This window comes from Cardiocondyla obscurior, linkage group LG04, assembly GCF_019399895.1.
Source record: "Cardiocondyla obscurior isolate alpha-2009 linkage group LG04, Cobs3.1, whole genome shotgun sequence".
Taxonomy (NCBI): Eukaryota; Metazoa; Arthropoda; class Insecta; order Hymenoptera; family Formicidae; genus Cardiocondyla; species Cardiocondyla obscurior.
Genome location: NC_091867.1, coordinates 2,325,755 through 2,353,751, shown reverse-complemented (window position 1 = coordinate 2,353,751; position 27,997 = coordinate 2,325,755). Strand labels below are relative to the sequence as shown.

Sequence of the window (27,997 nt, the reverse complement as noted above, 5' to 3'; positions counted from 1 at the left end):
AGACGCGTAAATACGTCGTTCTGCTTTCGAATGGAAAAAAACATGCCTCGAAAACAGGACATTCGAGTTGCATTCGAATTTAACTTTTCGGGAGACTTTCACTCAACGTGTTTAATGCTTTACGCACCTACATAGTTGTTACAATACGTGCCGGCGGTGGAATTTCCGATAGAGAAACACGTCTTGTGTGCCTTTGAATTATTTTTACCTTGGCGCGAACTTGATTGATTTTATCGCCACGAATACGTTATGCATTAGATATAAGTTTTCAGTCTTGGATATAATTAAGGGCCACGAATTTTAAACGGTAATTACTGGGCAATGTATGAATATATAGTTTGAATATTAAGCCAAGTTAGTTGTGCAAAGAGGAACTATCGCAATATTTCCTTTTTTTTATTTTTTTTTTGTACAATGAAATTAATTAATCTCAGGGTCAAGCGTCCGATTACAGACACATCTGGTTGTCTGACCTACTTTCCACTAAATGTAAACAAGAAAAGTTCTCACCTTCCGAACAGAGAAAGAAAAAAAAAAGTGTGCGATGATATCCGAAAACCGCCGTGCAACATTGCACATGTCGGCAGCTCTGATAATAAAAGAACTGTTTTTTTTTTTTTTTTACACATGTCGAGTGTCTGTTAAAGATTCCATCGCATAGCGTTTTTCGACCAGGAAACATTGAAATTGTATTCGATCCGAAAGATCTTTCTCGCGCGGATACGCGCTCGCCGGCGAGAAGACGTCCAGGTAATAACGTTCATTCACGAAGAGACGATCCCCCTTGGCCACAATGCTCGCGAACTACAAAGGTGGGAAAGATAAGGCTTTCGGGAGAGGGAGGAACGGGGGACCAAAGTGGTCCCCCGGGTGGCGAACGATTCGGCGACAAAATCGCTCGCGGGAAGACCGCGTCGCTCAGTTACCTCCACACGCCGGCAATCGAGACGACGATCCCGGGCGGCCGAGTAATGCGCGTGTCGTCGACAGTTCTCGCGGCGTTGGTCCTGGTGACCTGGGCTCACGGCCACATAATCGCGTGGCGAGAAACGAAGCGGGAAGGACCGATACGGGACGCGATCGAGAGCGGCGCCGCGGCTGAGTACAATAAGGACGACTGCGTGTGGAGGCGCGGAAACGACCGTGACGTGTGCCCGGATCCGGATGTGCACGTGTATCTTTACACGCCGGGCCGGCCCCGACGGCTGCTGGACCCTCTGGAGCAGTCCGACTGGCTGCGACAGGACTACGAGCCCACCAAGGACAACGCGATCCTGATTCACGGATACGCGGGTGAGAAATCTCTCGAGTCTCTGAAATTTCAGGACACTCATTCGATTAAACCGTTCAAGGCGCGGAGTTTAATTGTTTTTTTATTATCAAGCGTTGCGCAGATTAAATTTGTATGCAGAGATGAATTAAAAGTAAAATATCCTCATGTATCCCAGGTGGCGACGACAAGTTGCCGATTGCAATTCTGCGCGACGCTTACCTGAGGAACGGCAGCTACAATGTATTCTTGGTCGATTGGGGTGCGTTATGCGAGCGACCGTGTTACCCGGCCGCGGTGGCGAACATCCGACCGGTAGCGAGATGTCTCGCCGGCACTTTAACAACTTTGAGAAATCTCGGCCTGCCAATAGCCAGGACCACCTGCGTCGGGCATTCCTTGGGCGCTCACGTTTGCGGGATTATGGCTAATTATCTCCTCTTCAGAATGCACAAGTAAATAGATACATAATTTCACATTAAATCGTCAGTCTCAACGTTCGGTTAAATAACATTTAAAAAAAAAAAAAAAAAAAAAAAAAATTCTACTTATCGTGATTGTTAGAAAAATCAATTAATTTCTTATGTTGCGGTGGGATGTATTAAAAAATTCGGCACGGGCAGATGTGACGCGTTTAATTTCCCGGGGCGTGTTTCCGCAGGATAATCGGTCTCGACCCCGCGCGTCCGCTTGTACGACCTGGTCTGGTGAACCGTCTGGACGCCGGTGATGCCGACTTCGTCGAGGTGATGCACACCAATGCCGGGTACTACGGCGAGGTCGGTCGGGTCGGCCACGTCGACTTTTGCGTGAACGGCGGCAAAGTGCAGCCCTTTTGCGCGGATCGGGAGATGTACCAGTTGTGCAGCCACGTATGGGTGGTTTGCTTCATGGCGCAGAGCGTGGACGACGGTGGAGCAAGCCTGATCGCGGAGTCTTGCTCCAGGAGATGCCCATCCGGACCCAGAATCGCCGCCAGAGCGGGCGAGTATATGATATTGGGCCAACACACTCCGACCAGTGCCAGAGGTTCCTTCTGTTTCAACAACCCCGACCCTCCGTACTGTCCTAGGTACTGGAACGGCCACGGCGACGAGAGGTGCTGCATCCCAGAGGTACCGAGTAACGAGGAGATAGAAGAGAACGACGTAAAGTACAACTCTACGAAAGACCTTAAATCGGCGAGGCGCTCTCTCTTCGAGCTCGATCTAACGCGACTCCGGTACACGTAAAAGAATTTATCGAATTTTTTTTTTTTGTTTTAAGTTTCAGCAGGAAGAAAAGAATTCATCTTAATTCTGTGGTTTGAGAAATGCCGGTTTTACATAATTCGCGTATGCTTGAAAGACTTCGCGCATTAGGAAAGAGACGCAGGCTGATCTGGGAATGCGGGGCTGATTATGTATTCGCAGCGCGGTGCGTTCGGAAAAATCCCAGTGTATTTGTAATACACCCGGCGATCTGTACCGTTACGCGTTCCACTAAGTGAGCCGGCGAACATATTCTCGATGCAATAATAAGCGATCGATCGGAAAGCAATATTAAATAGCGTAATAAAAAGATCGAGGAAAGAAAAAAAAAATACTTCAGAATAAAATTAATAAATTAATAAATAAGTTGCTCGGTGATGAATTTAACAAAATTACTTAATTAAAAATAAGAAGAGTTTAATTACTGAGAACCGGATGTTAATAATGAATATTTTTAAATATCTATTATTATTAAATCGACACTTATTAATATCTTAATTATTTCTTTGGCAATTTTTCCAACAATTAGAGCCCTTTTTTTTTTTATCAACACTCGGAGCTACGTCTTCCCGTTTCATCTAGCAGTTTTTCTGTAAAAAGCCCTAATTCCCGGCACTTCGTTCAAGTATCACTCGAAGTGATTTTGGGCCTTCGGTCAATCGAGACGATAGCCTTGTCTCGATACGTCAAGTAGCCTTGTCTCGGCGCCCCGCTGGTCCATAAAAGAAACGTCTCGAGGATCCGTGGTCGGTGGAATAGGCGACAAACAGGCGCGACACACTACCCGACATCTTGCACTCTTGTCGTGCCGCAGATAGCGTGCTTCAAGAACGGCGCGACAGGCGCGGGAGGTCGTCTCCCGGCACGAGAGGGAAGGAGGAGCTTATTGTATCTTAAAAGACAGAAGCTAATAACGTGACAAAAAATGTAAAGAGATCGCCTGAATAAAAGTAAAACAAAGCGGGCGTTAAAAGGGCCATGGTATTTCATAAAACGCACGACGGACAGTAAGATGATAATTGAGTAAAATTGCGGAAAAAAAAAAAATTCGCAAAACCCAATCGGCGCGCGTAAAAGTAACAATAAATTATGTCTATGTTATTCTATAATTTAACACGTTGTCGTTATTATTTAATTAATTTAATGTTATCATATAAATGAACATTTCATAAGTACGATTGTCAAGATAAACGTGACGAGAAATGTGAAAAATATTACGAATGTCTATCATTGTTTTTATCACATAATATATTAACATGTGTAACTAAACGAAAAATGGTTTATCGTTACAAACTCGTATTACATTTTATCACGGAGCCACTAGATAATCTTACAAAATTAAAAAATGAGTTTCAACATATATTATTACAATCATTAGTAAAGTATAAAATTTATTTGTGCTAAAATCTTTGGTATAATCATACAAAAATATTTTTAAATCTTTAAAATAGCTACGTCTTAATTCAGTTCAAATTTCATAAAATCCATTTTTATTTTATACATACATCATGAATTTTATATCACATACATATGATATAATTGTTAACCTGTTTTATTGATTTTTTCATTAAACTATTTTAAAGATCTAAAAATATTTCTTCTTTTAAATTAATACACTTGAACAATATATATACATATATGTAACATAAAAATGTACAAAACTTTCAGTCTTAATCGCGCGTCCCCGTCATAAAACGTTGTAATAAAACCGCGAAAAACAAGACAGCGTGTGCCCGCATGTGTCACAGCCACCATAAAGGCCGGTAATAATTCTGGAACGGATAGTCGCGAAGTCTCATGTAGTTTTGCGACGCCACGTACTGCGAATACATATAGTTATAATACGGGGGTAGTAAAGGTTGCGACAAAGAATGCGAATGACGTGAAATATCGGACGGTGTCACTTGCTCGGGCGGCAAGTTTAACCAAGGTCTGTGAAGAGGCACCCTGTGTTCGTCTCCGGTCTCTGCCGGTGATTTCGGATCGTCTGGTACAGCGTCGTCTTGAATGTCCTCTGAATTACTCTCCTCCACTACGAGCCTCTTCTGTTGCCTTGTGCTCTCCGAGTTGCTCGCGATACTGCCCCCTGAGCTCGTAACACTGTCCCCCGAGCTCGTAACGCTGTCCCTTTCGTTGGACGAGTTACCCCTTTCACTCACGACCTGATTCGATTCTGAATCAGAGAACGAGACGTTGCTCCTTTCGTCGCGGCTGGAATCCGGCGAAATCTGATGATACTTGCGCTTGAACCGCGACTGACCCGTCTCGCGAAAACCCTTCGCGAATGGATTGTTGTCGATCTTTAACTTCGTGATATTCTCGTTCTGAAAAAATAACGCAGACGTTTTTGTTAATAAATGTTTTATATTCATAAACAGGTTTCTGTTTGAGAAAGGATCCATGCGACAGGCTGTTGCAGTATTTTAGTTTGCATACGTGCGATATAAGACCGTAAAAAGTTACAATAATTAAAATATAAATAATATTGAAATAATGAAAAATATTGATCTGACTTTATACTTTAAAATTTTTTCTATACGTACTTGGTACGCCGTTACTGCGATGAACTCGGTTTCCGGAAAAGCGAACGACGCAGCCGGATAAGAAAAGAGTTCGCTGTAGTTCTTCGCACTGGAGCATTGAATGATCCAGATTTTAGGAACGTACTTGTGCATCGACGTTAATACCACCTGTAATATAAATTTTCGTAATTAATTTAATTTAGCAAATAACATTTAAAAGATTTTTAATTGAGCTATATTTTAAAAATACGCATTAATATTTTATTTTTATCGAATGTTAAATGTGGAAAAAAAAGTATCGTCGCTATCTGTATCGCGAAAAATGATCCCGAAAGGGTAAAGGAGTAATATGAAAGAAGAGGCCCTTTCTGTTAGTCGCGAATGGGGGCGGAAGAGAGCCACAGAGCGCCGGGAATTTTATTAAATTCGTAATTAGTTTGAGGAACCGGGTAAAAGGGGCGCCGCTTTTTCGAGATAAGTTGGCGCCTCACTAAAGAGGCCGACGGTAGACACAGACGCGATTCCCGAAAACCAGACTAAGCCCTGCAACCTTCTCGGAATCACATGTCTCCGCGGAGAATCTCTCGTATGAATCTAGAGCAAGATGCACTTCAATACGCAATCTGGTAGTCGTTACTGCTGTTTAACTTTTTTTTTTTTTTTACACAGCTAAAACATGATTTTTAATACATACGTCGTTTCGTAACAAATCATTTTCCAACAAATGTTATTAAATCTGTAATTATTAAGCACGTTAAATGTTAAAAAAATTCTCAGTGCAAACTAGATCCTTTATTTAATATAATACTATTTTAATTAAGAAGTTTACATTGAAAGAAATAATAAGATAATGATTTTTTGAATAAAATAGAAAGTTTAGATATTTTTATTTTTTTTTTTTTAGATTAGATCAGATCCCGTTTCGTGATTAAAGGGAAAGGTGACGAAATTAAGATAAACGTGCGACAAAGCGAATTTTTTGTTTGACGCCGCCGTCCAGCCGCTAATCCTTTAGATTAACGTAAAGTTTTTCATGCACGAATCGGCTGAAATGGGCAATAACGAGGGGCAAAAGTGCCGCCGAGCTCTTCTGCGTCCCTCTTGCCGTCAACAAAGGCAGAGGAGAACCGTAAAACGGCATTTTTAACACCAACGGCGACGGTGGCAGCTAGGAGCCCTGTCGGCCGTAAACAAATCCGCTCTCGTTCGGGCCCAACAGGAAAGCGAGGGTATATCGATTACAGGGTATCGTGGAGCGTGCTAATCTCCCATAGACGCCGGTCGACGTGCCGCACCGTCTTGAGTAGCTTAAGTCTCCGCCGGAAAATGCACCGTCGACCAGTGCCAGGATCTTTTCTCTCCTCAGAAGTTCTCTAATCTTCGACCGCAAGACGCTTCTGCCTTTGGGCGAATTTTGTGGGAGAACAGTTGAACTATCATAAATGCAGATTAGAAAAAAAAGAAAAAAAAAAGAAAAAAAAAAAAGAAAGAAATAAGCGTATCTCCTGATAATTTCTTTATAATCTAATGTACTTCGCTTCGTCACAACCTTTTCTATGTATTATCTGCTATCGTTGTCGGTTAAAGATAAAGAATGAAAGAGAAAAGAAACAATAAAAACAAAAAAAAAAAGAAACAAAGCATATTGCAAGAGAAGAAAAGTATCTTATTCGACGATTTGAAATGATTCATTTTTGTATGAGTTGGTAATTCATAATACTGAAAAAAAAAAAAGAAAAAGAGTTGGATGCGGTGTAGCGGTACAAATGAAAGACAATACGTAATGCGAGACCGGGGGAGGTAGGCCAGAGAGATAGGAATAGAAAAGGGAATAACGATCTTTGAAAATGTTTTTTAAGGATGTCAAAACATCGTCGAGCCAGATAAATGGGCTGCGCCCACTAAATTGAACAATTCCATTCATTTAAGTTTTCTCTAACAATCAGAAATTGCCTTATTCTTTGCTCGAAGTACGCGTTTCTTTTCTCCAACCTTTATCGTACGTAGAATATAACTTAAATTAATAGTTCTTTTTGTTATTTCGCATTCACTTACGTTATTATTTTTGTCGTTCATGTTGTTCGTGATCTTCAACTTGTGGAAGTTGATCGAATTGTCCATCCAGTGGTGTCCCATCGCCGGGCTTTCGGGATGCATGTAAATCCTACGGTTGAAGGGATGCTGCGGCTCCGCTGGTCCCGCGATGCTCCAACCCATCTTGCTTCCGTTTTCGTAGCCGCAGTATTTATGTCGACGATCGGAAGCCGGTGCTATCTCCAAGAGAACGTAATAAGATTCGCGCTTTCGCAAACCGCTCACGTTTACATGGACGGACGGGAACATGCGCCTGTAAAAGATGAAACAGAAGCTTTTGATATCAATAATTTCCTTTATCATTTCCTTTTCTTTTTTAATATTATTCGCCGTGCGTTGTTAAGATATCTGATGATGCTCTTATTTAAAATAATAATAAATTATCCCCCCAATGATGACGTGGCACAAAGATAGGCCTGTTTTATAGATAACTTTCACTCCGTGGCCTCTTCTAACGTTAAGAAGGTTCTCGCTTCGTGCAGGTAGTAATTCGCACGCCATTCTGGAAAGAACAAAGGTCCTCGAGGGCTTCGTTAGTCATTAACGTGCCGGCGACGGGCAGGCGTCTCGTTATGAAGACGACGCCGCGTTAAGTTCCGCTCCTGTTACCAGGACTCGGAGCATTTCACCCTCGTCAACTAGTTTTTCCTGGCTGCGCAAATATTTCTACGAAAAGTCAAATCGAGCCGCCGCCGTTTGCCTGCCTAATTGCGGTTTTTCTCCCGGACGTCTTGCGTTTGACTTCGCATTGAAATGGCGGCGAATTGACAAAGGATCTCCTTCACACGCCCGGTCTACGCTGGCTTCAGTGTGCCTCATTGTCAATGTTAGTAGGTAAAAAGAAAGCTGAGGCTTTCGACGAAACTTCTCGGTACGAGAAAAATTCATGGCCATTTTAAATTATTAAAATCGACAAAGCGTATTATTTTTCATCATTCTCTCAGAGCAATATGCATATATACATATAAAAAGAAAAAAATTGACCGCTTTCCACTCGCTTTGTACGCCATCCCGTTATCACGAATTAAATAACAATCGTGACTTTCAAGGTTTTAGCAGAATGACCGAGTTACAGTCCGAGAACCACCATTAATTTGTTTAAGTCTTTGCTGCTCAGTGATATTATGCGTGACTAAAATGACGATTTAAAATGGCCAAATTTCCCGAAGAACGATTTGTAACGGTAGGGTAGCACTTGCGGTGTCCCAGATAGTGCTCGTGCCGCTGCGACAGACGCATTTGGCTTAAGGAGCCCCTTATAATTACGAGATAACGTCCGCCGTGGTGTGATATAACACCGCGTCTCGGTGGCACGAGCTCTGGACCTAATCTTATCCCGTTGATTGCAGGGCAATGTAGAACCACTCGAAAGTCGCGTGGGCCATCTCCACGCAAGAAGACGCGCGTCTGTTCGACATGTCCCTCGATCATGTAATAAAAACAAGCTGTGTACGCACACATTTTCGAGATAATAACGAAAATCGTATTTAATTAAAATTGTTATTAAACCTTTTTTTTTTTTCTTGATTTCTCGCATTTTTCTTGAATTTATTATTTAAATATGTAAATATTAATTTGCAGCAAAGTTTTATACGATATTCATTATTCATACATAATTTATAATTTTTTAATTGCCTAACAATTTAAAATAATCGCTTCGAAGAAAGACCCCTCAAGGAAAATCGAAAAATAAAGCGCGAGGCTTCTCTCAGCGCGAGCGCTGTTATTTAAAAGAAAAAGCTCGGCTATAGAATTTTGTGAAAACCGAAACCAACTGAAAAAGATCGTGTCACTTATTCTGGGAAAAAGATTTTCTTTGATAATTTTTATACATATATATTTTTTTTTTTTTCTATTTCCAACGGACCTTTTCGCACGCTAGTTATTAACGAAGGACTACCTGTCGATCGTCACTTCTGTTACACACATTTTTCGTTTCGCTCTATTATCGTATTCATTGTCTGGTAGTCCAAGGGCGAAAAAGAATATAGCGTCGCACGGAAGTCAAAAAAGGGACCTTAAAGCGATAGAAAACACATTCGAACAATGAGACGTGATGGTGAAGATAATAAAACACACTACGGATTATACAAATTATGCGAGAGCGAATTAGAAAAAGTACGAAACGAAATAAGAAAGAGGGTGGAGGAGAGAAAAGAAAGGAGAGGAGGGAGAAAGAGCACGTGGTGAGCACGTGGTTTAGAATCCGCACGAAAGAGCTGGATGCCGGAAGAGGCTGGGACGAAGAGATAGACAGACAGACAGACACCTTCGCTATTGTCGCGGCTAGACCGTCTTGGCAAAGATAAACATGTGCCCCGGCTTTTTCCTTTTTTTTTTTTTTTTTTCTCGTCCCAGAACGCTGATCGTCCGCTTACGATCCGTCAGCTCGTTAAAAGCACGATCGATGGTCAGCCTACGGCCAGGAGAGACACTGGACCACCTAAAGTGTCACGTAATAAGATATTCAACGTGTAGTTTAACCGAAGTGTAGACTGTCCCGAATGCGAGTCCAAGAGATGCAATTCTTCGTAAATGCAAATAACGAGAAGTAACAAACCGAGGCAGTTTATAAAACTGAATAATTTTTTATCAAAAATTCGAATCTTGAAGCATCACGCAGATGTACGTGTACAATTCAGAACAATCAAACGGAGGCAGCTTACGATGAATCACAAAACGCTTAAAAGCGACCATGCATTTCTCTCTTCCTTTCCCTTTTTCCGCTTTTCCGGTTTTTAACGACCACGCAACGACGACACAATAGACCGATGTGTGATATCACGCATATTATCTCTGCTTAAAGCAACGAAAGATTTTTTTATCGTAGCTGTTACCGTTCTGAAATCGGAAAAGAAATAATTCGGTAACAGGACAGCGAAAAGTAAAACGAAGTTATTCCGACATTCTTCCATACGTTTGATTATTATGACGCATAACGCGTCAAAATCATCGCAAGTTGCCTTCTAAGAAATCCAAAAAAAAAAAAAAAAAAAAAAATGCACGTTTAATTTATTAGAACGCCTACGGATCCTCGATCGAGCCGAAAAATGAATCCTGAATGTCGCTGCGGTACATTATATTTTTGCGACACCTCCTGCGAAACTAATCACGTTGTCGTCACTCCGGGACGTCCAAGTCTGTCTGTCTACCTAGCTGGAGAACAATCTTATCGCTGAAAGAATACGGTTCAGAATTTTCGGAAGTAGATTGTTCAGGATACGTAAATGATATCAGTCTCTGTCGCTACCATCGACTAAAATTTATCTTCACGTTACGTTTAGGAAGGAATTCTCAAACAAATGTAAGTCCACGATATCTTTCTGGCACTATGCAACGGTTTGTTTAATCCGGTGATATTAATAAGGGAACTTTGATTCGAAAATATAAAGAATTATCAAACCAACAAAAAGGATATTCTGATAAACAATAAGCTCTTTTTTTTTTAATCGAATTTACTTTGAAGATGTGAAATCGATCCTAAGGAAAATTGGCTCGGAAATTTAATACAAAAAATTAAAAAAAAAAGTCTATTAAAAAAAAAAAAAATACAAGACTTATCACACGTTGAGAATTAAATAGCACGTTTTCATCTTCGCTCGTAATTTCATCAAATATTCCAATAACTTTTCTAAATATACCTGTACAAAATGCTCACGAGACCGAAAGAATATTTAGGTAACCAGTGGGCAGGTAAGTAGATAATAAGATAAAAAAAAAAGTGACCTCCGCAAGCAGGCTGTACGAAAAAACGTGAATCATCTCCCATAAAAATATTTTTTAAAGCGATAAATAATTCTCCGTTTAAAAGAACGACAAAGCGCCTTTCTCATCTTAAAAATCTATCGTTTTGTTAAAAGCTTTTTAAGAATTTTTAACTCTATCTTCGCGTTATCGGCACCTTCGCAAATTCGCGATAAAGAGTGACGCTCCTCGATATTTTTTTTTCTTTTTTTTTTGCAGAATCCCTGCGACGTGAACCTATTGTCCTAAAGATATCGCGACGCGATGTCCTCAAGAGTGCCGGCGTGGCGCCGAATTCGGCCTGCGGTTGCAGACTGGGGGTGTGTGGTCGTAAAGGCGGCCCTTCGATGCACCTCTTACGGGCGCCAAGACGAAGAAGAGGTCTCGAGGGATGCATCTCGTTTTGCTTGTTCAATTAAAAGCGCGGGCGCCACCGCCGTAAACATGAGAAGCGTTGTTACGATATGAATTATAATTATTAATTAATTAAATATACCGAACTACGATTGTCAACGAATGGAGAATTTAAATTTTAATTAAATTTCGAGATTCTTTTGTTACGCGGGTCGTAATTATTAAAGGAGAGAGTAAGAATTTTTACAATTTCGCGTCGCAGAAATTATTGTATTACTTTTACATTTTTTTTTTAGACGGACACTGTTCATTCCGGAAGTGATTTGCAAATATAAGACACTCACCGTCCAGTTTTCGTGATTATCATTTCTGTATTCTGCTCGTGAAACCGTTCCCAGAGACTTCGGTTTAATAACTCCACGTTGACTCCGGGCAACACTGGAGGTCGGAACAGCCATTCGTTTGAGTTCATTCTATCATCTGCAAATTGACAGTATAATGTTAATAATTAATTATTAGATCTAAAAAAGAATCTACGCGATGTTTTACGAAGATAGATAATTATGCGTAAAAACAAAGAGAAAAGATGAGAATAGGATGCGACGATGATGTACAAGTAAAAGATCGAGAGTTTCGGAGTCTGTCCTAATATAACGATGACTATTCGTCACCGTAATCTCTTACGCGACGCGAGTCATCAATAGAGCGCAGCGGGCGCTTCTTTTAAAGAAGCGACGCCGACCAAGGGCGAGTACAAAGAAATTGGCGTGGGTGAGGTAACACAAAAAATGCGGCGGCAGAGCTATCCTTTACGACGTCGGCCACCGCACTTGTCACGTGGCATTATGAATACAATTGTGGTCCCCGGTAAACCTCGCAGGCGAAAGCCATGGTAGGCAGATAATAGATCCGTCTGCCCGGAGATCGGCAGCCTTTCATCTTTCGCGGAATAATCAAAGGCGCACCCAATATGACCCGTATTACACGGAGTATTTCACGATCGACAAGATGACCGGGAAGAACACGGCCTGCTCATTACAGCGCAAATCGATTCGTTAAGAACGTCCTTTTTCCACCGAGAGCACCGCAAACGGAGGTGCAAGCTACGAGATGCTCGCCTATATTCTTCTCCGCAAAACAGTCACTTCTCACGTTAATTACGATTTCATTTATAGTTTCATCGTCGGATTAGGGACCCGTGAAGATGACAAAACTGCTCTGAAAGTGCAAAGACTGCGTCTATTAACATTTAAAGACAAAAAAAAAAAAAAATCTGAGAAAGTCACACCCGGTTTGCCATCGCGAATCCGTGTCTTTGATTCATATCGTATTGCGCGCTATCTAATTGTTAATGAAAATTCAAAATCACGCACCGTGAACACAAATGCCTTTCACTGTGATTACCTTCGTTACTTTAGCCGATCCGCAAGTCGTCGGATATTAACTGAGTAATTTGTACATACCTAATCCGCAGTGGAGAGCGATTGATGATCGCGCGAGATGCAGCGGCGGTACCAGTTGCTGTAGCCGCGGCACGTTCAGCTCTACCAGAGTGCTCCTCGGATCTTGAAGAAACATTTTTGATCGATTTTTTTTTTGTTCGTCCGTTGATCGCCGATGTAATAGAAACGCTGAGGATGAACGTTGAAGTCACAACATGCCGTTGCAAGGTAGAGTTTAGTTGACTACTGATCGCATGTCTGACTCTTACCACGGAATCGATGGCAATTCTCACTGGCGCTGGTTCTGCGTTGCATGCAGCCGTAGGGTTACTGAAGTGACTAACTGCTAGTACTGCTACCAAAGGCACAGGATCGGAAGCAATCCACCAGCGTGGATACAAGGCTATTTCGTTGAGTCTCGCACGCTCGTTGGCTTGGTGGAAACCGCCCTCGACTCTTCGCACCGCCTACGCGAACTCGATTGGCTGCAGTTTTAAAATGCCGAGGGCTAGTGGGAGAGAGACCTTAAGACGAGAACGCGATAAAGATGCGTGTAACACCATAGGTCGCCCTTCAAGTGACAAACGTAACGCTGTAAAAAAAAAAAAAAAAAAAGAAAAAAGAAATTAGAAAAGTGTGATGCGTCAGGCAAATTGCATTTCCTATATTTCATTCCGAGTGGTCGCTAAAGATTCAACTACTTACAGATCATCCCCTCTCATCCCTCCTCTTATTTTTAACGTCCAGCTTGAATTTTCAGATTTTATAATAATTTACTGAAAGAGAAAAACGCTCAAGTTCAGAAATATTTATACATTTTATATTTATATTTTATATTTATATTTATATATATTTTATATTTCTTATATATGTTTTTGTAAACATATTGTATGCGTATAAAAACATATTATTTAATTTTCTGTCTAATATAAAGTAATATGGTACAGAATAGAACCTGACTCCATCAGCAGGCGTTAATTCCGCGCAGGCCGTCGCGAAAAATTGACAAGTGTATCAAATGATGACTGTGTCGAGATCGCAATCATCGTTTCCACTAAGACACCGACCCAGCACGGATTTATATCGCGTGTTCCCGAGAGCCTTGTTATGACCATTGTACATGAGACAGAACACGGAATTGTCACCACAAATTACAGAATCCGGCAGACGGACAGACGAACGTAAACGGTTTGCTCTCAAGACAACGAGGGGGGAAGGTTAAAATAATTTAATGAATATACTTCATAAATGTTCTCATATCTGCATATGTATATATATTCTATACAAATGCAGACACTTAAAAAACAAGTAGTTCATTACTCTATTCAAATTATATAAAAAACTTTGAAACTAAAAGAAGGCTTGCTGATACATTCTATAAAATCTGCTCTATTCTCTGAATACTTCTAAATTGAGTTCAAGTCATTAAATAGTAAATGAATAGAAAAAGACAAAAAAGAAACTGAACATAAAAGAAAAAATGTCGAAAATGACAAAAAGGTAATAAATTTAGATAAAAAGAATTTTGAAAAATTGAAAGCGTCTCTAAATGGTCATTATAATTAAAGGTCTTTGTTCGAGGTTCCATCTAGACTTACCCTACATTTATTTTACTAAAATATCTGGACGCTCAGGATGTTTCTCTTACGTATATGAGACCAGTGGCAATTCCACTGGCACTTGTAGAAACGCTCTCTCGCACCAACTGTGCAAGCCGGTTGGGATTTGAAGTGTAAACAGGCAAGAAGAAGCGCATACTCGCCCCCGTGGCGACTGAAGCCTCGTTTAAGGGTGTGCCATTTCATATTTGTACACAGAGACCGGAAGTTCTGTCTAATCACTCGGCACGTCGATTTTTCCTACAAAAGAAAAAGAAGAGGGTCAATTAAATATTATTCGCCTATGTAATTTCTTAACATAAAACTTACCATTTCTGTTCTCGGTCAGAACATACTTTCAACGTAAGGGGAACAGCTGCACGTACCGCTACAAGATTAGAATAAAGATAGATCCTCAAGTAAAACGATAAAACGACGGTTCTGTCGACAAACTCAATCGCAAGTTCCGCTGTAATTCGGTCCCCGCGTGTCAATCCTATCGCGTCTCTTACGCCGGGACAAAACATATACTGAACAAATAAAGCGTATCGCCGAGTTGTCATATGTTCACGAGGGTTACTTTATTTTTTCAGGACAAATCAGATGTTAAACGTGTCATTGTGCTCCCGTGCAAGAGCTGCAGCGAGATAAGCGCGTATACACGTGGAAGCCATTGTTTCTCAGTTACAGTTTAATACAAAGTTCCACAACAATGGCCAAAGATAAAAATAATTTACGCTACCTAAAATTCTACCGATAGGAATACAAATGCAAATGTATGTACGTAAGTTCAGGTAACTCGATATATCTTTACCAATCGGGTTCAACGTGAAAGAAACAAAAGTGAATATCTCCAGCTAAGAGACGAAAAGAAAAGAACAAACAAAAAAAAAATGAAAAAAAAAAATAAATAAGAATCCAATTATTAACCGGGAGGGAAGGTAGGGAGGCGAAGGGCCGAAAAATGTGCCCTTCGATGGTTAATCTAATCTTAACCTCGAAGTAATGCACCTTCGAAATCGTAAATCTCGTCACGAGCGCGGCTCGCGGGGACCGAACGTGCGCGTGTTGCGGCGGAAATCTCCAAGGCGAGAAAGGGCTTCGTTAATACCTTTTGCGAGAGATCACGCAGGGGACATAAAGCGTCGCTTCCGGGCGCAGCAAAGCGAGAGTTTTCGCGCGTGGGCGACGGCGATGCTTTGAAGTACGACGGCGGAACTGCACGACGTGCAGCTGCGCTGCGGGCCTCATTCCTGTATCCTCAGATGCTCGTTCTTTCTTTCTTCTCTTTCTTCTTTCTTCCTTTCGAGCGGCCGCGGCGCGGGCCGCCGCGAGATTTCGCCGGATTCGCCGTACGACATCTCGACGCCGGGGGCTGTACTTCCGCTCGCGGCGCGCGATACCGTCGATCTGCGATTTCAAGGAAATTTCTCTTACAATCGTGCAAATGTTGCATAGTATATCGCGTATCCGTTTTCGAAGGATAAGTGAGCATTCGTTGTTGATATATAGCACATAAATTCTTTATATTTGAAATAAGGAAGCTCTCCGCAACAACGTATTAGAACAAAATAATAAAATATAAGCAATGTAAAAGAAATATGTTTGAAATTCTAGGCGTTTATGCAACTTCGTTTTATCTATCTACACTCACAGAAATATTCTTTTAAATCCTTATAATTAATCGCAATTGTTTCTTTTCTTTTTTTTTTTTAATCTAAAGACAGAGATAAAAACTGGGCATTTTGAGCGCATTCTATTTATATCACATATATTCGCAACATACATAATTAATGCATATAAAATTATTTTTACGTTAAAAAGATAAAAAGTAATATAACAAGACCATTTGTGTTAACAAAAAAATTCCTTTGAGCTCAACGCGTAATCGATAGATCACTAGTACCGCAATTTCTTTATTTGTTACAATCTCTCTCTTCCTTCGTTTTTCTTCTCTTAAATTTTCTTCTTAAATACTTGTTTCAACAAATATATTAAAAAGAAAGAGAGAGGAGTCTATATAAGAATCTATATTATTAAATGATACGTTAAGCATATGTATGTGATTTGGATTAATAATTAGACACGCAGATACAGTTCAGAAATTTTCTTTAAGAAACATCGAAAGTCGGCCTTTGAAGAACTAAATCGAAAGTTACCACTTTTCAGAAATTTTTGTTTGGGAAAATGTCATATGAAAAATTTATGCAAGAAATCTATTAAGATCGATCTTTCTAAAAGAATCTGGTAAATAGAAGATCTACAATTAACGTCTACTAGTACTGACATAACTTGTCCATGTATTCCACTTTGCTGGATTCAAATCGAGCTAATGAGCCGAGTACGTTTACAGATAGAAATCCCGGGGCAACGTGAAAAGCTGTAGCACGACCGAATCGTGCCTGGATTATGCCTCATACCTTGAAAATACGAAAAGTGTAGCATTATCTCCAATTGTCGGATTACATTATCTAATCTGGTTTTACTCGCGTCGAATGGATCGCTACCGAAATGTAACGTGATCTTGAATTTTCAGTCAGTCGGGGAGTCATTAGTAATTGCATCATATAAGTAAACGTCATTTGCAATTGTTAAAAATCATATAAAAGTACAAAATCTTAAGATTTGTTTTTCTTTAGATATGGCGATACATAGATGAAAAGTAGATTGCACGTCACGAGAATTGATAAATGCAGAATGATCTATTGGAGTTTACTCTGAGAATACTTTGGTCTGTCGAGCTGGAGATTAGAGATTTTTTAATTCAGCCGCATTACATCGAGCACCCAGGCTGATTAGATCTACACGCAACAAGACTAATCCAAATTTATTCCCAAGACGGTCAATAATGTCGACATTCTTATTGATCTTCTTATCTGGAATATAAGTGATTTTCTTATTGTATATAATATACACACATGTATATATGCAACGCAATATTGCAACGAAAAGCCATGTTATGTTTTTTTTTTTTCTTTTTTTTTCAGTACCTTGGCATTACTTGCTCTGTTACAATTACATTTGAAGAAGTTCTGTTAAAAGTTATTTTTCATAAAAACATAACCATTTACAATTAATCGCAGTGAATGGTTTAAACATCACATACAGAAAAGTGTAAATTATTAAAATAGTGTTCAAGTTAAACATTTCCATCAAACTACTTCTTGTTGTAGAAGTTTTTCATATTTATATTATAAATAACAAATTTATTAGCGTAGAGATGATATAATTTAACTTCAACTGCTATTAATTAATGTTTATTATATATTAGTCTTGTAATTATATTTTTTATTTATACTTTTTAAGAGACTACATTTCTTCGTTATTACTGCTTTACGCGTTGCAATTTCTATATTAAAAAAAAAAAAAAACTTTCTAGAATTACTGTATAAAAGAAATGTGTGTGAGAATTATTAAAAATAATTTATACCATAAAGATCAATTTCCAAGGCAACATTAACAATTAAAAAGATTACACATTTATCCCGCAGTTTCGATTATCTTGTGCTTATCTCGCGTTTCTTTTGTCTTTCCACAATATCAGCTCCTAAAGAAATTATCAAATATGCAACGAGTCCTAAAATAACTGATTCTGATAACACGAACGAGTTAGTATATGTCTCGTGCAAATATCTAGAAAATGAAAGCAGAATAAATTAATCTAACAGAAATAAACAGTTACTGTACAGCTTCACAGCTTAGTACTTAATTACATGAACGAATCATTGGGCTGACTATTTCCCTGAATCAATTGCATAAACTTGTATAAATCACTTTTTTTATGGCAAATAAATTAACTTTTGATATATCTTATGTGGTACAACCATTTTGGGTCCCCATAAGGAGTCCGTAATATGAGTTTATATATAACTGTAAATAAAATAATAGGTAGTTTAAGTAATAAATTCTACATCGACATAAAGAAAGCTTTGATAATACGATTCCTACTGTCATCTCTGATCTCTTAAGTGGGAAAACACTCGTCCAATTATCGACATTATAATAATTATATGTCAAGCGGTCGTTATATGAAGCACTAAAAACATTTTTCGTAAAAGTATGTACAACTTTGGTTCGAATTGTTTGATATTTTCGGGATATCTTAATTTAAGTAACTTGAATGCCATCGAGCGACAATTCCGTTTCACGCTTTTTAATTGTTTATCGAGATACAATGCTGAACGTCCTAGTATGTTCATAATGCAGTCGATACATGAACGATAGCTCTTTTTTTTATAAGGGTCGGGCGAGTAATGACAAGTAATACGATTACTAAAACGGGTATAGTGCGTAATAAGCCCCGGGAAGTACAATATCTCTCACGTGAGTAACGTATCATCTAATTCCTCTATTTTGCCCTCAGGTTGAGAGAGCACTTTACGCAACACTTTGCTGACCACGTCGGACAGAGACTCCTTTGCACCAACATCCAGAAAAGCCATACAGCGCTGAAAGATAACAAAACTGTTACTATTACTTTATAACGGGATTAATTACGTAAAAAAATCAATCGTTTCACAAAAATTGGACGAAAGTTTTAGAAAACCAGCCTGTTAAAATACAGTAACTGACCTGATGTTCTTCCTCGCCTTGTCTCAGTCGGAGAACTGCGATAAGTGCGAGTTCACTGTTCGCCTTGACGTATCCATTTTTCTCTTTCGTACCGTTCACCAACATCGGCAAAAGTGCTTTGAGCAATTCAGGCGACATATTTGTAGGTGGTATATTACGCGCGAGATGAATGCAAACTCGCGCAAGTAACTGTTTCACGTCGTTACTGTTGTTATTCATCGACTAAAAATTACAATAATTATTACTAATATAGTAAAACATTATTATTACTAACAAATGTTTTTTTTTATTTTAATTAAAATTATTAATAATTAATATTATTGTGCTTACCCTCACAAAAGGCGACAAAATTTGCTGCGGTACTGGTTGCGATTCGTTCATGAGATATTGAAATAAATATCCGCACGCTCGTACGCCGTTCATGACAATCTGCACTCTGTCCGCAGCTAAATATGAAAGTATCACCGCGCAAGCACGATCTTTCTCTTTAGGATTGTACACCGTGGCAGGTGATTCCTTCAATGCTACGAAAAGTGCAGCCGATCGCCCATGCCTTAGCATCCAATCGGCATTAACGTCGTTACCTAATCGAATTTCAATATTATTTGTAAATGCTGTATATTAATAATTTAAACTACATATTATATTTTTCTCTTACAAAATAGATGATCATTAAAGGCGATTGCTAATTGTTCTGGATTTAACCATCGCAAAAGGGCGCCGAAACAGCCAGCAACTGCATTTCTTGTTATATCTTCTGAATGACCGAGCATACTGCTGAGCGTTGCAAATACTTGTTTTTTCATCGGGTCAGTCATTTTATCACCAGCCGGAGTTAATACACCTCTGAGAGCTTGCAGCATCGTTTCCCTGTTTCAAATAATGTAAAATTTTTATAAAACGTTTTAAAACTCAAAAAATATACAGAATGTATGAAATTCTGTATATGTAGAATTAAATTACCTTATTGCTGGATCATCTCCTGTTTTGATTCCAGTATGAAGTTCAGTAAACAAGGGATCGACACGTGTATGAATGACAATCAGATTGCTAAGAGCATAAGCTGCTTTTAATCTGACTTGTCTATTGCTGTCGTTCAAGGCTCTTAAAAATGTTGTTTGCAATTGCGGTAAAAATTGTTTTAACATAACGCCAACCTTTCCAAGTAATATAGCAAGTGTTTCAAGAACGGCTGCTTTAACGCTCCAATTAAAACGGTCGCCGAGAATTCGGATAAGTGGACCGGTAATGTGAACAACACTCGGTTGCAACGCAGCCGCGCTAGATAATTTTATAACTTCTCCCAGTCCTTGAGCTGCGTGCTCTTTTGCTTCCGGTAAGCCGTTCAGTATGGCCTCTCTAAAGATCGGTAGAATTGGTGTGATTCCCTTGGGAAGACAAAATCCAGGTAACAACTCTTGACCTTTTAAGTCAGACACCGCGAATCGAACGGCTTGCCTAATATCCTGTACATGCGCTATTTGTTGATCAGATGATAGAGTTTTAGTAACGGCTGTAAGCGCTTCCCAACTCATTTGCAACACATCTCTGTCTTCATCAGTGAACAAATGAATTAAACCTCTAAGCAATTGTGGAACATATTGGCTATAATCAGCGCGAGTGTCGCGACAGAATGCGCAAAGCAATGTCGCGGCGCTTCGCCGTTTTGACAAATCTTCAGCTCTTGTAGCTTCCATCAATTGATCCATCACAGTTCTAACGCCCACTTCATCAGTAACTGAAAGAACTACAGCTTGACAGTATTCTAACTCTTGTAACTCATTTGCCGTCCCTTGCGCGCTAGAAAGAGCTGTGAGTAACGCTGGTAGAATCCGATGGAGAAACCTTGTCAACGCTTCGCCTGCCACACTAGCAAGTATTGACAGTGCTTTTGTGTTAACCGGTGGTGAAGCTAATTGCGGGACTAGATATGGCAAAACAACGCGTGATTTAATCGCCATCACTTGACGTAGACCATCTAAAGTGTTTTCTGCTTCTGCTGGATCAGGCGAGTTCAATTGCGTTAACATCGCCGGCAATATATCGTCGAGGGCGCGGACACCTACTGTGGAATGCAAGCCGTCGAAAGTTTTGGCCGCCGCTTGTCGGACCTCAGGTAATGGATCACATAATGCTTTTCTGAAATATAATATTTTTTTTTAATAAGTAATATATTATTTTTTATAAATAATAATAAAATATATATAATATATATAATAAATATATATAAAAATATATATAAATATATAATAATAAAAATAAAAATATATATAATAAATATAAATAATAAAAAAATAAATAATTTTTATTTAAATGTTTTATCGTCTTTTAATCATTATCGTTTTCATAGAATAATTATACTCACCTCACTGTGGGAACGAGACTTATGACAAAAGTCAGAACCATATCTTTGTTAGTGCTTGCCATAATTTCAGATAGGCCGATGCATACACCTTGACGCTGATCGGCCTGATCACTCTGTAAGCCTTTCTCCAAAATCGGTATAATTTCTGGTAACACTCGCTCTCCCAATTTTCGAACAAGATCGCCTAACGTCCGAGCAGCCACTTGTCTCTTGTCGTAACTTGTACTCGCCAGACATCCCAGTAGAAGTGTGAACAAAGTCGGTAATATTTCTCGCAGCGTTCTCGGCGTATTTGTCACCACTACTTTCCAAACGTGCAAAGCGGCTTGACGAACCATAAGAGCCACGTCTGATCGACCCATGTACAAGCCGGCTAAAACACGATTTCGCCTCTCCGCACCCAAGGCGTTAATAATGGCATAATGCGATTGTTCCGTACCAAAGTTATCATCTTCGCTCGCAGTTTCGGTTGACATCTTTCCGGATACACCAGAAATCCTGTAAAGCAAATCACCTAATAACTGGACAGATGAATAACGAATACGCCAATTGTCGTCGAAAAGGCCTTTTTCCAACTCTGGCAACAACAGCATTATTGCTGAGTCGGCGTAGAGAGTGACGATACGTTGTCCCGCTCTCAGTGCGGTTTCTCGCACGTATTCGTTCTCGTCAGCTAAAGCTTTCAGAATCGGATTGATAATCTGACCTATGTACGGAGTAAATTCTGTGGTAAATGCGCTCGGCATATATATAAACATCATAATATAGCCGTCTTTCACGTGAGGAGCTATGTCAGTTCTCTCCGCAGTGCTAATAATCTCCGGCATAAGTTTGTGAAGTTTCTCTACTCCCAGTCCGCGCACCACCTCGGAAAGGCCTTGGGCAGCACCGGATCTGTCGACGCTGCTGGTTTCTGAAGTCAACGTTTGCATCAACCAAGGTAGTAAATCTTCAAAGCTGGACTCTCCCATTCCACGTACCATCGCTCCCAGTGCTCTCGCCGATACGCTGCGTACTTCGGGCACAGGATCGAGCAGACTTGTCTTTAAACCCGGAATAATAGTTGGCAAATACGGAGTCAAGTCTTTCTGATCCGTTAAAGAATACATATTACCGATAATCTGAGCAGCCATTTTTCTAGTTTCCGTGGAACGGTCCAGAAACGCACGCTGTACGACGGGCATAATCAGAGCTAACGAAGGAGCGTCGATGAAGTGTACAAATTGTGTATCAAGTAACGTTTGCAAGCAAGTAGCAGTTTTGTGCGAAGGATCTTGCAGCGCTTTTAATAGTACTGGTACAATGGCTTGAATCTCTGGGTTACGAATGACACTTCCGATGACTTTGAGTGCTTCTGCGCCCGCTTCCTGCACTTTCGTATGAGAGTCACTAAGTACTTCTATCAACTTTGGTACAATACTCGGCAAACAACTGCTTAATTGTTTCGGCGCGCAGTACGCCATAGCGCCGAGTAATTCGACAGATCCTGTTTTCGTCCTCCACGAGTCTTCTTCCAGAGCCGCTAGCAGACTTGGGAGAACGAGCTTAACACCATGAGCAGAGAGTTTGCTCATAACTACTCTGGCAGTGTCGTCTGTAGCAGTTCTCACATACTGGCTCGAGTCGCCGAAGCACAGTAACAAGTGCGGCAGTACGTGAACAATGTACGGTTCGAATAATCTGCCGAGCATCGTGCACAGCATTTCAAACGCAAACAGCGCACCTTCGCGATGCCTGTAATTCTTCTTGTCTTGAATAGCGTTGGTCAGTTTGCTCATGATATCCAGCTGCTTCAGTGCCAGAATTCCCATGCCTTTTATGAGTCCCGCCAGTCCATACGCAGCACCTTTCCGTTCTCCGTATTTGTCTGATTTAAGCAACTGGTCCATAAGATTGTCTACTATTTTTGGTGCGTCCTCCTTGATCGAGTCCGTTAGATATGGCAGGCAATTCGCCACGGCTTCTTGCACCTGCTGCGACGGTGTGGAGAGTGCTGCAATAAGACGCATTACAATAGGCTTAATTCGTGGATCATTCTTATCTAAATGTCTCGCCAGAGATCCCATTAAAATCACAACCGATTGCTTGATTGAATCAAAACTGCCGATTTTCGGCGCTTTGTCCATAAAATCTTCGAAGACTGGCAATAACGACGTAATGTTAGCGCTACCGTGAAGATCTACCGCTGCAACGGCGGCTGTGAGCATCTCGGTACGTACAGATTGATTTCGATCGCCAAGTCCGGTCAGAACGAAGAATTGAATAAGCCGGTGTACAGTGTCGGCGTTGAGAAGCGGCGCAATTTGAGCAAGGGCGAGCGCCACTCCGCGCCGCGGACCCCACGTGTCGATTGGCTGCTCGATAACGCGACCGAAGTCATTTAACTTTGGCGGAATCATGGTTAATTTTTCTTGATACAGTTGTAGTAAATTATCTAACACAATCGGCGTCAATTGCGGTACGTTAGCCAAACTCTGTGCCAATGCGTGCGCGGCTGCCTGTTGCACTGGCTCGACCGGATGAGCAATATCTTGAATTAGTTCCTCGCAAAGAATTTCCGCTTGTGCGATAAAATCAGCCGCGTTCCATAACTCGTTAGCGAGGATCTTATTTTCATCGTTTACGTCAAATCGAGCGATCCATACTCTTCTCGTGAGCCTACTGAGCTGATCTTGATCTTCCTTCTGAGACGGGAAGGCTTGTCGTATCACTAACAGTCCTCTGAGAGCCGCGTCTCTCACCGTTGACAGAGAATTCTGCAGCGCGCCAATAAGCGAGTCTATATCTTCGCTAGTTGCTATTGCCGCATCCGGCTGGCCGCTGCCGGATTGCGCAACATCTAACAGAGTTGCCACCGCATGAGACTGCACTCGACTCGTGGTAGTCTCCATAAGCTCTATAAGCAAATCGAACATTTGCTTACGCGGTAAAAGTCTGGGATGCCTGAGATCTTTCAAGTCGGTTGTACTACCTCTCTGCTTAGCATGTTCTTGAATCAGTTGCAATCCTTGTACAATCATGCTTTCGTCTTTATACAATAGCAAAGTTTTCCTTATAAAAGGAAAAACATAACAGAACGCAGGAGCTGTGAATAATTCTTTCTTTTTAATCGTCACCGCATGTATAAGATTCAACGTTCGTTTAACTGCCACGTCTAAATTTTCTTCTTCCCAGGCTTGGTCCAGATCGCATTGTGGTTGTAACTGCCGCAATGTAACATGAGCAATAAGATCGCCTAAAGTCGCGTTGTTATCTATCGTCACTGTCTGGCGAAGAGATACGTAAAGCTCGGACATTGCAGGCGCTGCCAATGGAGAACCTAAATTTTTTAAAATAGGTGGTAAAAGATCTTTTAAGTACAAAGATAATTCTTGGCGATTGCCGCGTATCGAGCATGATACTAAGGATACAGTATTATCTATTTTGGCTTTCAATTCGGTTAATCTCTTACGAATAGCATTCTCCTTTGCAATTTGCGCTTTTATAGTTTCTTCTTGTTTAGGCGTCAATTTTGGTTCTTTTATTTTGCCTTCTCTTTTTCGTTTTTCATATAATTCACGCCGCAGTTGAAGCTCCTCTTGCTGCTCTTTGAACGAATATACTTTGCTTTCTCTCTTCATGTTCATAGAACTGAGAATGTCATTTTCGTCATTAACGGGAAGTACGCTCTTATCGTAGAGCTCTCCTTCGGGAATAAGATACGTGAAATACTCGTCCTTGGTAACTCGTAAAATTTCTGGATCGTCAAGCTTACTCGTAACATTTGACACTAACGCGGGTAGAAAAGCGTCTGGTGCGAGAGATACAATTTTTATGAGTGCATTTTCGTAATTCAGCATCGGTTTATAATTCTGAATCAACATTTTTCTCACTTCGTTGCTGTAGCAACGTAAGAAATCCTTTGGTACGAGCTTGTAATTTTTAACAATCTTGAACCATAAATTTGGCATGGCCTTGAGTAATGCCGGGTGATGAGATGGAAGCAGTACATCTCTGGTCATTTGATAGGTATGCGCTTCGAGTAAAAAGGAACCTGAACATATTGCGAGTAATCCGTCAACGAGACATCTTCCTGTAATCTCTCCCATAGAAGTTTCTTCCTTATTCTCTTTTTCTGATTCTGACTTGATTTTAACGTTTTCCAAAAATTTATTAAATTCTGTTAGCAACGCCTGCGCCGGTGCGTATGCGGTCAAATTGCTCATAATTTTTTTAACCAGCGGAAAACATCGTTGTCTCGTCACAGAATTTGGGGCAGTGGCACAAGATACGATTGCTCGATGAATTCCAGTTAGAGCTTTCTCGTTCAGCTTGTCTGAAAATTCAGTAATGAGATATTCGCAAAGTAACATAAGATGGTATAAAATATCATCGCTGCAAGTCGACAAAAACTTTTCGGAAAAGAATATCTGCTCATCTATCGCGTTCCACAACACGCTCTGCTTGTCATTCTCCACTTGATCAGCTGATACAAATTTGAGGAGCAAATATGAAGCGACCAGGCCTTCAGTTACTGCTGCCGGTTGCGCGCATTGTTGTGTAGCTCTGATTATTGCCTGAGCGAGGATTGGTGCTATTATTCCCGAATACAATACGGCAGAAGTCGAGAAGAACAACTTAATATAGGCAGTACGCACTGCAGCGGTCGACGTTTTCGCTGCCATGCCTTTTTTAAAAGCATCGACGACGATTTTTGGTACGTTGGATGAAAATTTCTTGGACCATAGTGCCATCATTTCGAGAGCATGTATTAACGTCTTTTCATGAACCTCAGTTTCGAGCACTTTAATAAAGTGCTCGCAAGCTGTTTCGGCTAATTTTTGCACGCTACTTCCCGACGCTATGTTGTAACTAAGATTTCCAGCACCTTGCAGTACAGAAATCTTATGAGTTGCAACCGTGAGCTTGCCTTCCGATCCATGAAATACTGCAAAAATAGATGATAGTAATGTTTCCAAAGCCGTCGTATCAGAACACTGTAAAGCAAGTTTGCGGCATGCTTCAACCGCTTCATCCCTAACTAAATCTTCCTTTGAATGTAAATTAGCAAATAATCCTTTACTTATCTCTTGACTATATTGACTCAAATCAAGGCTCAATCCGCTTAAAATGCGACCAACTGATTCAATTATGATCTCTGGATTTCGTAACATAGCTTTTTGTAAAGCAGGAAGTAACTGAGTTTTAAATTCCTCGTGAGTTAGTCTTCGAAGAAGGGGCACAGCTGCATCAACTACATATAGATCCGGTTTTTTCTTGCAACTAATCGTTACTTTTATAAAAACATCTATCATATTCGTCTGAAATTTAAATAAAAAAAAAAGAATAAAATATATGTAATTTTATATATAAAAATTATGTAAGTATTCTATCATCTTGCTCACCTTTAATTGTTCTACCAAATCATTTCGTTTTGTAGCAACTAAATATTTTGTAAGTAGACTGGCTAAAATAATTACGCCGTTTCCAAGCTCCAATTTTGTTAAATGTCCAACGTAAATTTCTATGTTTGTAATAGCAACCCATTCATGTGTGAGTAAAGTAAACACTTTGTTAATAAGTTTTTCATCTGCAGATGCTAAGGTTGCAGCAGATAAATTTGCCTGTGCCTCAATAAGTTTTGCTAAAGATTCATCCATTTGAGTTGCATGATGTTCATTATATCCATGATAAATAAGTAAAGTTGACCACTTCAATGCAATATATGCAGTTTGAGCAGTGTTTGGACTATTAAAAAGATATGTAAAAAATTATTTTTAAGTTAAAATAAATAACCATTAATCTCTAGTTTAACTTACGTTGCAACCACATTTTTATGCCAGGTAGCTTGCTCTGAAATTACAGTTGTCATATGTTTAATAGTAGCCTCTGGTTGTTGCTTAATTAATTCCACAATAAGGTTTCTCACATAAGACTGAGAAGCACTATCTTTGTATCTATGTAAGGTAAGTGATACCACTTTACAGATCCCATTAACAATTTTGTCATTAATGCCTGCAATGAACAATCAAAAGATTTCATTATTATAAAATAACTGATATCGTAATCTAAAAAATAAATTTAAGGACACAAATAAAAAAAATCTCTGGATAAAACTAGTCATAATTTTTTACAAAATTAATTAATTATTTAATAGATTCGTACAAAAATATTGCTGATAAATATTTTAACAAAATTTAATTTAATTCTCACTTCAGACATAGATTCAATATATTATAGTAAATTATAAAAACAATATTATAAATAATATCGAAATGTTAGACCGTCTCAAAGGTGCGAGTGCCGTCAATATTACTCGCGAATCGCAGACACACTAATCGCGTCAGCGATCCGAAAACGCGACGGTCCGTCGTCAATTTCGTGAGAACGCCGCGGGTGAGTGTCTCTTATCTAGAGATCTAATCAAAAAAATAATACGTGTTCACGATCACCCTTACCGGGATTTGACAATACGCTGGCGACATTTTGCAAAATCTCGCGCCGCTCCTTCTTGCTGGCGGTCTGAACTCGATTTGGCAGGTCCTTCAAGGCTTTTGCTAGCTGAAACGAAACGTTACCGAGTGTAATAACGCAAAGGGAAACAAACTAACGCAATAATTTTCCCGTATTCCACGTGACTCGCTTACCTCGACATCCGCCATATTTCCTCAAAAGCCGGACTGACTGCACACAGTGTCACTTTTCACATGCACGTAAGTAGAAAATTTGCGTAGATGTGAACGGAAACCGGGCTGTTTCCTCCATCGCGGTGATCGCGGCGCTCGCGACATTTCGCTGAGTGTGTAT

The 27,997-nt window shown here is 40.1% G+C and overlaps 3 protein-coding genes across 4 annotated transcripts; 1 reads left to right on the top strand and 2 right to left on the bottom strand.

Annotated features, from left to right (window-relative positions):
* Positions 1-6,538, top strand: LOC139101969 (phospholipase A1). Its single transcript, XM_070655517.1, has 3 exons — positions 1-1,293; positions 1,449-1,725; positions 1,932-6,538. The coding sequence occupies exons 1-3, from the start codon at positions 972-974 to the stop codon at positions 2,500-2,502; spliced, it is 1,170 nt and encodes a 389-aa protein (XP_070511618.1). The 5' UTR covers positions 1-971; the 3' UTR covers positions 2,503-6,538.
* LOC139101966 (T-box-containing protein TBX6L) lies at positions 4,263-15,887 on the bottom strand. Of its 2 annotated transcripts, none has more exons than XM_070655514.1 (9): positions 15,386-15,887; positions 14,605-14,662; positions 14,325-14,535; positions 12,946-13,452; positions 12,698-12,865; positions 11,579-11,714; positions 7,098-7,389; positions 5,064-5,210; positions 4,263-4,844 (listed from the first exon to the last, which is right to left on the bottom strand). In XM_070655514.1, exons 4-9 carry the CDS (start codon positions 12,989-12,991, stop codon positions 4,263-4,265), a joined length of 1,371 nt encoding a protein of 456 aa, XP_070511615.1. In that variant the 5' UTR covers positions 12,992-13,452; positions 14,325-14,535; positions 14,605-14,662; positions 15,386-15,887. The 2 variants fall into 2 exon arrangements, with proteins under 2 accessions (XP_070511615.1, XP_070511616.1); XM_070655515.1 differs by having other exon boundaries at positions 12,698-12,799.
* Positions 15,888-18,411: 2,524 nt separating this feature from the next.
* L(3)80fj (lethal (3) 80Fj) lies at positions 18,412-27,929 on the bottom strand. The gene is made up of 10 exons (XM_070655507.1): positions 27,838-27,929; positions 27,649-27,751; positions 27,010-27,205; positions 26,596-26,938; positions 21,212-26,511; positions 19,810-20,985; positions 19,505-19,716; positions 19,177-19,430; positions 18,847-19,068; positions 18,412-18,722 (listed from the first exon to the last, which is right to left on the bottom strand). Exons 1-10 carry the CDS (start codon positions 27,850-27,852, stop codon positions 18,594-18,596), a joined length of 7,950 nt encoding a protein of 2,649 aa, XP_070511608.1. The 5' UTR covers positions 27,853-27,929; the 3' UTR covers positions 18,412-18,593.
* Positions 27,930-27,997: the final 68 nt, after the last annotated feature.